The following is a 13,523-nucleotide window of genomic DNA, read 5'->3' on the forward strand; positions in this document are numbered from 1 at the left end:
AACAGCTTTATTGACCAAATGTGATTGGACACAAAAAAAATTTGTCTCCGGTGCATAACTCTATAGCAGCGTTCAGACATGGGAAGTTGAAACAGTTTATGTCTAGGATGTGAGAGGTCTGTAGTTATGTTACTAACTACATGCTAGTAAGGCTCTTTTTACATGTAAAACAAAGGGACAAGAACTATAGAACATGTCACAACCAGTGGTGGAATTCAACTTTTTTTTACTACCGGTTCTGTGGGTGTGGCTTATTTGGTGGGAGTGGCTTGTGGTCATGTGACTGGGTGGGTGTGCTTGGTGGTCATGTGACTGGGTGGGCGTGGCTAACTCAATGTCACTCACATCAAGGGATGCTTCACCTGGCCCCTCCCCTCCCAGCCATTCCTTGTCACCCAGCCTCAACTTATCTATAGTTCTGTAAAAATGCTGTTCGCCTTTTTTGACTTTATTATCTGCATATTGTAGATGTACTTTCATGGACCACTGAAAGGAGGAAATGACTCACATGCTTTACTCAAGAGCGTGATAGGCAACAGGCTTTTAAGGGGCTGCCACAAAGAAAGGGGGACAATGTACACTGCTCAAAAAAATAAAGGGAACACAAAAATAAGATATCCTAGATCTGAATGAATGAAATATTCTTATTAAATACTTCGTTCTTTACATAGTTGAATGTGCTGACAAAAAAAATCACACAAAAATTATCAATGGAAATCAAATTTAGCAACCCATGGAGGTCTAGATTTGGAGTTACACTCAAAATTAAAGTGGAAAAAAACACTACAGGCTGATCCAACTTTGATGTAATGTCCTTAAAACAAGTCAAAATGAGGCTCAGTAGTGTGTGTGGCCTCCACGTGCCTGTATGACCTCCCTACAATGCTTGGGCATGCTCCTGATGAGGTGGCGGATGGTCTCCTGAGGGATCTCCTCCCACACCTGGACTAAAGCATCCCCCAACTCCTGGAGAGTCTGTGGTGCAATGTGGCATTGGTGGATAGAGCGAGACATGATGTCCCAGATCTGCTCAATTGGATTCAGGTCTGGGGAACGGGTGGACCAGTCTATAGCACCAATGCCTTCGTCTTGCAGGAACTGCTGACACACTCCAGCCACATGAGGTCTAGCGTTGTCTTGCATTAGGGGGAACCCAGAGCCAACCGCACCAGCATATGGTCTCACAAGGGGTCTCAGGATCTCATCTTGGTACCTAATGGCAGTCATCTCTGGCGAGCACATGGAGGGCTGTGCAGCCCCCTAAAGAAATGCCACCCCACACCATTACTGCCAAACTGGTCATGCTGGAGGATGTTGCAGGCAGCAGAACGTTCTCCACAGCATCTCCAGACCCTGTCACATCTGTCACATGTGCTCAGTGTGAACCTGCTTTCATCTGTGAAGAGGACAGGGCGCCAGTGGTAAATTTGCCAATCTTGGTGTTCTCTGGCAAATGCCAAACGTCCTGCACAGTGTTGGGCTGTAAGCACAACCCCCACCTGTGGAAGTCGGGCCCTCATGGAGTCTGTTTCTGACCATTTGAGCAGCCACATGCATATTTGTGGCCCGCTGGAGGTCATTTTGCAGGGCTCTGGCAGTGCTTCTCCTGTCCCTCCTTACACAAAGGTGGAGGTAGCAGACCTGATGCTGGGTTGTTGCCCTCCTACGGCCTCCTCCACGTCTCCTGATGTACTGGCCTGTCTCCTGGTAGAGCCTCCATGCTCTGGACACTACGCTGACGGATACAGCAAACCTTGCCACAGCTCGCATTGATGTGCCATCCTGGATGAGCTGCACTATCTGAGCCACTTGTGTGGGTTGCATCTCATGCTACCACTAGAGTGAAAACACTGCCAGCATTCAAAAATGACCAAACCATCAGCCAGAAAGCATAGGAACTGAGAAGTGGTCTGTGGTCACCACCTGCAGAACCACTCCTTTATTGGGGATGTCTTGCTAACTGCCTATGCTTTCCACCTGTTGTCTATTCCATTTGCACAACAGCATGTGAAATTGATTGTCAATCAGTGTGGCTACCTAAGTGGACAGTTTGATTTCACAGAAGTGTGATTGACTTGGAGTTACACTGTGTTGTTTAAGTGTTCCCTTTATTTTTTTGAGCAGTGTATTTTCCAAAGAAGCAGAATGCAAACAAGAAGCAATAGATGGAAACTGAACAGAGAGAAGCAACCTAAAACTAAGGAGAAACTTCCTGACAGTGAGAACAATTAACCAGTGGAACTGCCTGCCTCCAGAAGTTCTGGGTGCTCAATCACTGGGAATTTTTAAGAAAAGACTGGACAGCCATTTCTCTGAAATGGTATAGGATTCACCCCAAGGTCCTTTCTAAGTGTTATTCTGACAGGTGTCAGAATAACACCTTTCCCAGGTTTTCTACTCAGAGTTTGGCATCCTCAGTTTTCTTGCCTGAGCTGGGGGTTGGACTAGAAGACCTCCAAGGTCCCTTTCAACTCTTGTTAAACACATGTATATTTTATGCTCTGGACTATTGACACTGAATGCATGTAAACCCTGAAAAATATGTGGTAGCCCTGGGCAAAAGAAAGGCAGAAAAATCACTCTAGGTGAAGGGACAGTGTAAAATATTAACACATGATAAATAATAGAACAATTAAAAATAATAGCACAGAGTTTTATCTCTCTCTCTACCTATTTTTTTTTCTTTCTTTCTTTCTTTCTTTCTTTCTTTCTTTCTTTCTTTCTTTCTTTCTTTCTTTCTTTCTTTCTTTCTTTCTTTCTTTCCCTCCCTCCCTCCCTCCCTCCCCCCCCTCTCTCTCTCACACACACACACACACAGAGCACTTTCCAGAGAAGCATTTGGGATGCAGCTCCTTTAAATTTCTCCAAGGCTTGATTGGATTCCCCCGCCCCCTCTGTCAGACCGCACTCTTTCTCACTCCAGGCACTTTACTCACACGGGGAAAGCGATAGTTGCAGCATCCATGCCTTTCTTCCTTTCCCCCGGGGAGAAAGAGGGCATGGGGAAAGGAAAGCTAGGAGACTGATCGCAAGTGAGCGACCAGGCGACTGGGTGGGGGCGTGGCCAGCCAGGGGTTGCCACCAGTTCGGCGACCCATGCCAAATAACCACTACTGGTTCACCTGAGTAGGTGTGAACCGGTTGAATACCATCTCTGGTCACAACCTATCCTCAGTCTAGCATCTTTTCACCCTATACTATGTTCTCAAGTCTACCCAAACAGGATACAAGAAAGCAATGAATAAGATAAACTCATTTTGCCAAATTCATTCACTCAATGTGTTTTTCAAATGCACTCAAAACCAAAAGTACAGTCAGTGTATCACCAGCCAGATAAACTAATACAGAGAACACTGAAAAAAAAAACAGAGACAACCCAAACATAACTAAGTTGAAGAGAGTCTATGTATACATTTTATGCATTATCTTTTGTCTTGGTAAAGGTGAAGGTTTACTTGAATGTGCCATGTGTATGTGTAGATCCTTGAACGCAAGAGGCCACTCACATCAGTACTTGAAACTCCATCTCTTTGTACTCAACATCAGGACATGGCCAAAGAATTTTAAAGCATAGCAGTACATGTTCATGTATATTCATATACTCCTCCAATTCCCCCCCACTTCCTTTTGAAGAACTGAAGAAGCCTCTTGGATGAGAAAAGAAATGCTTAAAAAAAAAAAAAAGGAAGCCCAATTGTCTTTTGGAAAAAGCGCCTTTGTTATGCCCCCGCCCCCCATCGGAGTCTGAATCTACGGGGAAGATGAGTTGGAACAAGAAATGCCAGGCATGGAGACGGCGGCTCCCTTGGCCTTGGAAGAAACTGAGGATGGGCCGAGTCAGTCCAGGCAAGGTTTTTCTGAAGTAGTAAGACCTGCAGGCAGGGAGGAACAGAGGCAGGAGGAACAGGAGGGACAGAGCTCAGGTGAGGACCTAGGACCATCCCCTGCTGATCCAAGGGCTCGGCGAGTGGAGAGGAGGTGTAATCAGCGTAGACGGAGCAGTCTATGCGATGAGAGTGCCCCGCCCATCTTCACAAGGCGCTCCTGGGGAATGAGACTAAAGGAGATGTTGTGGGGAGGGGCAAACAAACACTGAATTTCTGAAGTGTGTGGTGCCAACGTTTGAACTGGCCAAGAGTCCTTGTCCTTCTGTGGGCGTTCGGGACTAATTACCTGGATCTTTAGCTCCTTGAACTCCTTGATTTGCCAAATACCTTTGAATGTATTGCTCAGCAGCCTTGGTGCAGACAGCGCTGGGGTGGACTAATTGCACCCAGAAGCTGCTTGAGGTTTGTGTGGGGTTTTGTTATCATTCTGATTGAGACTTGCAAGAAACGTGGGAGCGTTTGGGGAACTTTAGAGCAATAAAGGCGCAGTTTGAACTGCCAGCTGTTTATGCGATTCTTTGTACTGTGCTCTGGGTCATCACACCTTTGGGATTGGCTTAGAGCAGGGGTGTCAAACTCAATTTCACTGAGGGCCATAGCTGACTGGCTGAGCGTGGCCGACTGGGTGGGCGTGGCCAGCTTGATGCTACTCCCCAAACTGCTGCCATGTTTCATCTTTGCACCAAGTAGACCAGGCCGAAACCATGCTGGCTTGATTTTTCCTCTTTGCACCATGTAGACCAGGCCAAAGCCACACTGGCCTGATCTTTCCTCTCTGCTTTGGGTAGACCGGGCTGAAGCAATGCGGGCAGACTGGGATGGCCCTGTGGGCCAGATCCGGCCACACTGTAGGCAGGATCTGGCCCACGGGCCTTGAGTTTGACACCCGTGGCTTAGACTTGGTCCCTCATCATCTGCCATTTTGACATGGAGCTTCTCTCCATCAATACTGAATATATGAGCTCCTTATCCCAGCTAGATTCCCTATCATGGAGTTCTCAGGCAAAATAGATGTTGCATTTTTATTTGGTCAGGGTTTTCCCCCTACTGATTTCACCTAAACATCCAACACAGAACAAAATCAAGCATTATCAAAGCTATTTCCTGGAAGACATATACCTGGTAATTTGATTACTACTACTCTTGCTGGGTTTGTGCTTTGAGGTATTGTGGTTTCATTAAGCATTTTTTTCCTACACATCTGTGAAGCAAGGCATATCTTTTTTTCAGAAATGTTTTCTTCACGTACATGATGCTTACCTTTGATTAATGTTTTTATAAGGGTTGGCTAAAGAAACCATATAAAAGTAAATATAACATTCTAGACATGCATTATTCATGATTTAAGATAAGCCTATACTAATTTTCTATAATATTTTTATATCAAATTGCAGCAAAATAAAATACAAATACAAATATATGTTCATATGTTCTGAAGTCACCAAACATGTTGTCGCTAGCGAAGGACTAATGAAAAAATAGCAAATTTTCTTCCCTTCTGCCATTCTTTGAAATGTATTCTATACTGTAAGTACTGATTCCTTACGTAATACTGATTGTACAAACTTATTTTAACAGCTGTTCTGATGTAATCTGCATGACTGCAAGGCTGAATTTCTTACAGCACTTCCAATTCAGCATCCCTCAAGGAAATCAGCCATTATAACCCAGATTGGATCTATTCTTTCAGTATTAAAAATAGTCTGAAGTAGACTTACAACAAAAATCTGTCATGCACTTTGATATCACAGTGCCATAAAGTATCAAGTTTGTGTAAGTTAGAACAGAGACTTGGGAAAGTTGTGTAAAATCTCCATAGAACTGGCTGCACTTTAAAAAAAACCCTAATAAATTGCATTTACTGTATATTGTGGGAGCTAATGTAAATACTTTTCTTCAGAAATCTAAAAGATTATTCTTTTAGATGTGGGCTTCACCAAATAAGCAATAATGGACAAATAGGCATCGATATAAACTTGATTATTTACTTTGCAATAAAAGTTGGAGGAACTCTGTTGCATCCAACAAATTAAGATCTGATACTGACAGAGGCATAGATCATGAACTTATTGTTAATTTCTAATTTAAGAAAGAAGAAAGCACACAGTATTATAAGACGTCAGCAAAGCAGTTATTGACAGACAGAACTGGCAGATGAAGGAGTAAAAACATCAGAAGATGTCATTTATTGTGTCATAAAAAGTTGGAAGTGACTGAACAATAAAACAGACTATTGTGTAGAAAGAATATATTAAGGGAGGTAGTTTAATTTTTAACAAGTTTAACAGGGTATTGGCTAGATATATAAATTGTGAAGAAAACCAGTTGATTTTTTAAAATCTAGATATAAAAAAGTAGAGGAAAGGAACATTTAAAAAACAAAACCATCTGCTTTATAGTGTAACGGAATAAAATAATAAATAAGTATTGCACTTTCACGAAGCTAATCCAAGTATCTCTGTCCAAAGATTATTGCTGCAGCCAGCAGCAGTTTCATCTATGCTACTAAATCAAATCAAAGTATTTTATTACTATCATAGATGAGATCTATAATCCCAAGGGTCTATTGACATAGGTGAGGAATTACAAGAAGGCATTAAATTTGAGACCGGCTCTACCACATGCAAAAAAGTGACTTCTAATCCATGAATTTGAAATTATTGTAGTTGAATTTATGTCAAACTTTTGGACGTTACTCTTCTCATTGTTCGTTTAGACCAGTATACTCAAGTTTACCTTAGCTTTTAGCTAGACCTAAGTCTCCACAATTCACATATAGCAAGAAGTATATCAGAGTTGAGGCAGTGTACGAGAATTGTGCATGACACCTTCCAGATGAAGGCAAAAACTCACAATGCGTGCCCCAGGACCTACTTGATTATACATATCTTGGGTTCTAGTCTCCACACTTAGACTTACTTTTTTTCTCTGTTTTCTTCTTTATATTTTTTTACTTCATATATACGACAATGACAAGATACTTCTAAAATGGGCATCTTCTGTTCACATGTGGTATAATAGTAGTACAATCTTTGTTATCCTTTATATTGTTTTCAGAACAGGAGAAGGCATACACGCTAAATCAACTACATTTTAAGATTTAAGAAACTGATTTTTCCTCTAGCATGCCAATCATAATTATATCTATATGTCTAATATTGTAAGAATTGGATAGAGGTTTCTATGGAAACTTGGAGACAGAGGAAGGGAAAGAATTTGTTTATAGTATGTAAAAAAATATGCTCAAAAATCCAGAGGAATATACATTAAACCTAGACCAATTTCTAACTTTAAATCATGGCTATGGGGAATTTTAATTTACTGTCAATTTTAAACAGTAAGATCCCGGCCTGGTTTGCTACTTTGGTAGCTTTATTTAAAGAGCAACATACCTGCAGACATGCCGGTGCTCTGCCTTGAGGCTTATTCACATCAACATCTACCAGCTGCCATCCTCCTGTGGCATCTTCATGAAACATCTGGAGGGGGAAAACACTTGTCAGAATCTATTTGTGCACTCAGATCTACAAACAAAATGGGTGACATTTATTTTGTGACCATCCTTTTCTCTACACTGCATTCTTTTCTTTTCAGAAATCTCTTGTTATTGCAGAGAATGCAGCGCAGACTCCATTGATTTAATACTTTATTATTCTGCCGCCTTTGTCCTTGAATGGTCACTGATTTTGAGGTACAGGTTTTATAGTCGGTGCTGAACATAGGATGTACAAACAGGAACCAGTTCAATTTCTTGCACAAAAAATTATTCTAGGCAGAAAACTATACACAATGCATATAATATCCATGTCTGGCAACAGAACACAGATTATTACAGAATACTAAAAATGTTCATTTTTTTTTTAGTAACATACTGCAATGAAAGATAGAGTAACTAAGAAACAATGTCATGGCTTTAAATAAGCCATGTTTCCTTGCTTATTCTCCTCTCCAGGATGATACTAAGGTGCCTAAATAACATCTTCTTCCTTCTCTAATTTGTTTCCCCTCACAGGCCTTAAAACCAACTATTCTGTTGGAAAAGGGCCAGAATGAGAAGGAGGCACACTGTCTCAGGCCTTTTTCACCACCACTCTTGCTATTATCATCACTTACTCCATGGGAAGGATCCTAGAAGTTTGTTGCTTTTGAAATAATCTAATGTTTTTATTTATCAATCAATAAATCAACCGATAAAAGATTTGAAAGGCTGCCCATCTAAAAACACAACTCTGCATGGCTCAAATATTGATATTGCTTGTAAGGCTTGTTAGCCTGAAAGGGGAGTAGAAATAATTCAAACAAACAAACAAATAAATCTATATAAATGTTAAGGATTATCCACTGAATTATGAATATTAGTTACTGTATGATAACTAACCATAACAAGATAAATTACACACTGAAACTTAACTAGAAGAATATATAGGGTAGAAACATGACATAATGTTTGAAACAAAATTTACATGATAAAATATATTCTATATAATATGTGAAAATCAATTAGTAGGAAAGATATGATATGAAAATGATTATAAGCTGCCCACAAACCTACAAAAGCACTACCAAAAAAGCAGAACAAAACCACCCCATCCCCAAAACCCAACTTCGGTGAAAACCAAAAGATACCTCACTAAGAAAGAAAGATAATTTACAGAGTTAACAGCAAGATTGTAGCCGACACTGCACTGGATAAACAGGGTATCAATTACAGCAAGGATTAAGGTACACAGAACTGTAATAAAGAACAAACACCCCAAATACCCTTTAACTATTTACCCTTTCAAAATGAACCACACACATCTGAGTGGGAAAATAGAAGAAAAATTGACCAGATGATTTGTAGAAGAGCCAGATAACTGAATGAGGTTTCAAACCCATTCGTTACTAATACTGATGATGTTACCTAGTTGGTAATGAAACAGCTGCAAGCAAACAACCAGGTTCAGAGAACACCAAGAATCCCTCATTTCAACCCTGAGTTACAAATATTATCCTTTATTGGAGCCACATAATTCTGAAAGTGCCAACAAGAGAACAAGTCATGATTTATCACCAAGGTATGTAATCTAAACCATTTACAACACAATCAGGACAGAATTAACATTAAGCCAGATCACACACTATCCAAGAAGCATCAAATCATCAACCAAACCCACAGAAATTAAATGCTGAGCTGTTATAAATAAGCAAGGCAAGCCATTTCTGGACTGGGTAACAATTACAATGTTTACCACAATAGGCAATAAACATTTAGCCACGTTTACCTGAGTAGTTGCGGTTGAAGTTGTACTGCTTCTGGATCCCCACATCTGTTGAAACTGCACACGGATTTCAGCAAATGTTTCAATAATGACAGCAATAAATACATTCTATAAAAGAAAGAACATATATGTAAGGAGGTAGACAAGGACTATTTTCAAAGCCTACTTAATTGGACTCATCCCACAACAGCACTCAACAAGGCCATTACTCCAGGTGCCTAGGAGTGGTTTTAAATAATAAATAATATTTATTGTGGTACTTGCTATTCTGCTTCCTCCATCGCCCCTCCCTTTTTGGTAGCAAGACAGCATATTTCATTTATTTTCAATATTACAATACACTGTTTTCTACTGGAATGAAGATGAAAAATATGAATAGCATCAGCTCAAGAAAGGAAAATAATATTAAGCATGGGGAAAAATCAAACCCAAGAAGAGGCACTGAAAGAGGTCAGAACATTAGAAAAATAATAGAAGTTCTAGAAAAATTAAAAAGGAAGGAAGGAAGGAAGGAAGGAAGGAAGGAAGGAAGGAAGGAAGGAAGGAAGGAAGGAAGGAAGGAAGGAAGGAAAGGGTACTGGATGAAGTACAAATGAGTGAGATACAGACTTTCTTATGTTCTAATGAATATGTTGCCCATCATTGGGAAAGTGAAGAGCTCTCTTGCTTGGAAGTTGGGGAACAACTGGAAGCAAGATGAGTACAGGCCAACAAGAGCCTTTGTCTACCTTTCAATAACTGTGCTTGATTTGGTTAAAACTTTGGTTGATTGAAATTTCTGACCAATTAATTACTGCTAATAGTGTTATTTGGTTTATTTTGATCTGTTTTATTGGAGTGCTGTACACCACCCAGAGTCACTTCCCATCAAATGGGTGGCTATATAAACAAACAAACATCTATAATATAAACAATTATAGTACAATGGATGTGTTAATATTCTCCCTTGAAAAATAGTTGATATCTTCTCAGGAATTCCTTTTTTGTAGAGTAGCTAAAGGCTGGGAAGCTCAGAAAGAAAACTCAAATGAAAAGAATTAAAAACTTTATTGCTGTAATAATAAATTGGGCTGAGGAAATGTAATTGCTAAAGAGAATGAAAAGACAGAGCAGTCTACAATAAAACATGGAGAAAAATTTGCCCCAAGTGATTTTCTGCTTCAGAGCAGGCATTTCATTTTCTCAGATGGGTTTGCAATTACCTAAATATAGTGCTAACTCTGGCATGCTACAACCTAGTTGATAGTTAAAAATGAGATGCACAAGGCAAGATGGTACAAAGGATGAGTAACAATGCGGCCTCTTATCCAGCTTACACTGACAGGTTTATGATAGTGGCTTGAAAGTTATCGCTTGGCTTTACAGTTACCATGAATATAAGAGAGTTGTACAGGATTTTAAATGTTCCACTTTGCTGTTGATGATTATCAGAATAAAAGAATTTCTTAGGAGATTTCAAATGGTCTCTCTGTCTGGGTTTTTGGTGAAGAACATATTCATCCCCTGTTGAAGCTTGGGAAGAAAATTATGGCTTATGTGAGAGAATATGTCTAGTCTCAGATAAGATGCTGCATATGTCATTCACAAGGTCAATTGCTAATACAGTTAATCCTCCCGAGGATGATTGGGAAGAGAGGAGAGGGAAAAGCTGAAGGAAATAGAAGCAGAAAATGACACAGAAGAAGTAGGTGGTACCTACCTCTTCTCCATCATTTTAAAATAATTTCCCAAGTTGAAAAAAAATCTCCAAAGACTTAAAGTATTAAAAGCAATTTTAATAGCAGGTACAACAGTTACCGATTAAAAAGTTCATACTGGCAAAGAAGGAAAATAAATAATGAAGATCCTTTTGAAATGTAAGAATACAGAGACTAGGTCGGGTTGGTTTAAGAACTGAATAATTCAACAGAACTTAATAAGAAACTGGAATGAGGCCAGTTGGACAAGTACAAGTCTAAGAACAGATTTTTTTTTTAATTAATTTGAGTTTTCAGCACCATTACCTGACATTCCAATCAGTCCACCTTGAATGATAGCAGTGCATCAATGATAGCAGCATCTTCAATGATAACAAAAATTAAGTGCTGGAAAACATATAACTAGCTCGGTTGTTTTGTTGCAGATGTTTCATTACTGAAACTAGGTAACATCATCAGTGATAATAAGGATTTGTTCTCAATTTATACGGGAGTAGTCTTGGAGATTACTTGGTTGGGCTGTTTGTTGTTAGCTTGTTTGGCAGTTCCTTGGTTGGGGTAACTTATTTAGCTGTGGTGCTGAAGAGAACTCCTGCGTATTCCTTGGGTAGCAAAGTTGACTAACAAGCAGGTACTGAAGAGCATAACACAAAACATATCACTGGCAAGCAAAATCACAAAACTGTGTCTCATTTACTTTGGCCATGTCATGAGGGGGAATTCACAGGAGAAAGCAATTATGTTTGGAAGAGTTAGCAGTAAAAGGAAACCAGGCCACCAAAGAACACGGTGGCTGGATACCATTAAAGTTGACACGAACTAGTCAGAGCATTGAAAAACTACAAGAAATAGTGAAAGATTGGAAGATGTGGAGAGATCTGTCCTACAGAATCACCAAGGGTTATTACTCTGATAGTGAAGCACTTGCTTGGTGTGGGTGGTTTTTCGGTACATGTTCTGACCCAGCCTTTTACCTCTTGTGAATTAATTGCATTCACCCACCAAAGAGTCCAGGCAATAGTCCTTCAAAGAGTTAATGGCAGCAACAGATCTCATCAGTTCCTTGCGATAATTGCAAGGCTGTGAGCTCCCAACCGAAAGGCTGCAAATTACGTTCTAGCAAGCAGTCTCCGTGGCACGAAACACAATGGCAAAATCTTCAGAAAGACGAACTGTTGTCTCCTACAACAACCACTCCCCTTTCTTTCTATTTATTCCCCAGCCAGGGAGGGCCCATTCAGTGTCCACGTGTGCTTTGCTTCCCAAGTCGACTCCTTGCTCTCCATTGTTCCCCTCTCCTAACAGCTCTGCACATACATGCATCTGGAACAAACAGGAACAAACTTGTTCTTCCTCCTCACTCATACACTCATATCAGCCTCCAAAGGAAGCTGCCTCTCCGGTGGCTGGGAAATGTTGGACAGCCCTGGCTCTATCTCTGCGTCCAACACAGGGCATCCATCAGAGCCTTCTCCAGATTCCAGAACTGGCCCAAGTTCCTCCCCAACCTCCTCATCATCCGAGTCTGCTGGCAGGCCACAACAGTACACTTGTGTTTCCAGTTTGCCATCATGGTCTCTGCTGATCAGAATGTCCAGGAAGGATAATGAGCTGTTGTTGTTTTTCTTCTCTAGTATGCTGGATTCCTTTGAAGATGTTGTTAATGGTTTTGTGGGTGTTTTCTAATTGGTCCTTTTTTATTATGATGAAGGTGTCATCTACATATCTGATTCATATTTGGGGTTGTATTTGTGGAAGTGCTATGGCTTCCAGACCTTGCATAATGACCTCCGCTATAAGTCCTGAAAGAGATCATCCCATAGGTGTAACTTTAATTTGTTGGTAAGTTTGTACACCAAATTGGAAGTATGTGGTTTTATGAAATCCACAATCCTGCGTGTTTCAATCTTCATGTATTTGGTTAAGTCAGCTGTGCTATGGTCATTAATTCTTTGGCTAGTTCCAGATCTATGGTGATAAAAAGGGCCATGATATCAAATGAGATGATGATTTTGTCCTCTCTAGAGCCACGTCTCTGAATGTTTGAAGGCACTGTAGTGGGGAGTTAATGGCGTGTTTGCGTCCACTTCTGAGGTGCCCAACATTTTTTGTTAATTCTTTTGCAACGTTGTAAGTAGAGGTCCCCAGTAATGATACAATTGGATGGAGAGCTTTGTTAGATTTGTGTATTTAGGGGCATCCATATACATGCAACCTAGTGTTGTGTGCCTAATTATGAAGCAGATGTATTCCTCTTGCATGATTTTTGGATGTTGAGAAATTGAATTATATAGTGTTTTGATTAGCTATTTTATGGTTAATAGGTATGTGAATAGATATCATGTAAAATATTACTCTGCGGAACTAATGGTTTGGTTAGGGGCCAAAATAAGTATAATAGTTTATATAATTGTTTCTATAAAATTCTCCATTCAGTAGAGGTTATTTCTTAGTCTTTGTACATTTAGAATCATTTGATTATCACCTTCATATTAAAGTCTACCAATTCCAAATCGTCCCTATGAAAAGATATTACCACTTGGATAAAATAGCAGACTATCTTGCTACAGAACATTTCCAGTGTTTCTCTGGTCTCTTTAAAGCGTCTTCTCCCTCTTTATAATGTGATAATTCAGGAATTACAGTAGTATTTAAGCTTAGGCAACCAACACTTGCAT

General features: G+C 40.0%; 1 protein-coding gene across 4 annotated transcripts in view; it reads right to left on the reverse strand.

Moving 5' to 3' along the window:
- The window catches only part of NALCN (sodium leak channel, non-selective), a 222,852-nt gene that overhangs the window by 100,996 nt on the left and 108,333 nt on the right, over positions 1 to 13,523 (reverse strand). For all 4 annotated transcript variants that reach the window (XM_087937920.1, XM_087937918.1, XM_026708401.2 and 1 more), the window contains 2 exons: positions 9,152 to 9,256; positions 7,280 to 7,366 (listed from right to left, as the gene is read on the reverse strand). In XM_087937920.1, the coding sequence (XP_087794046.1) occupies positions 7,280 to 7,366; positions 9,152 to 9,256 (192 nt within the window). The remainder of the gene's footprint in view (positions 1 to 7,279; positions 7,367 to 9,151; positions 9,257 to 13,523) is intronic.

The sequence above is a fragment of the Pseudonaja textilis genome, chromosome 8 (genome assembly GCF_049901715.1).
Source record: "Pseudonaja textilis isolate UNSWEBS1 chromosome 8, rPseTex1.2, whole genome shotgun sequence".
Classification (NCBI taxonomy): domain Eukaryota; kingdom Metazoa; phylum Chordata; class Lepidosauria; order Squamata; family Elapidae; genus Pseudonaja; species Pseudonaja textilis.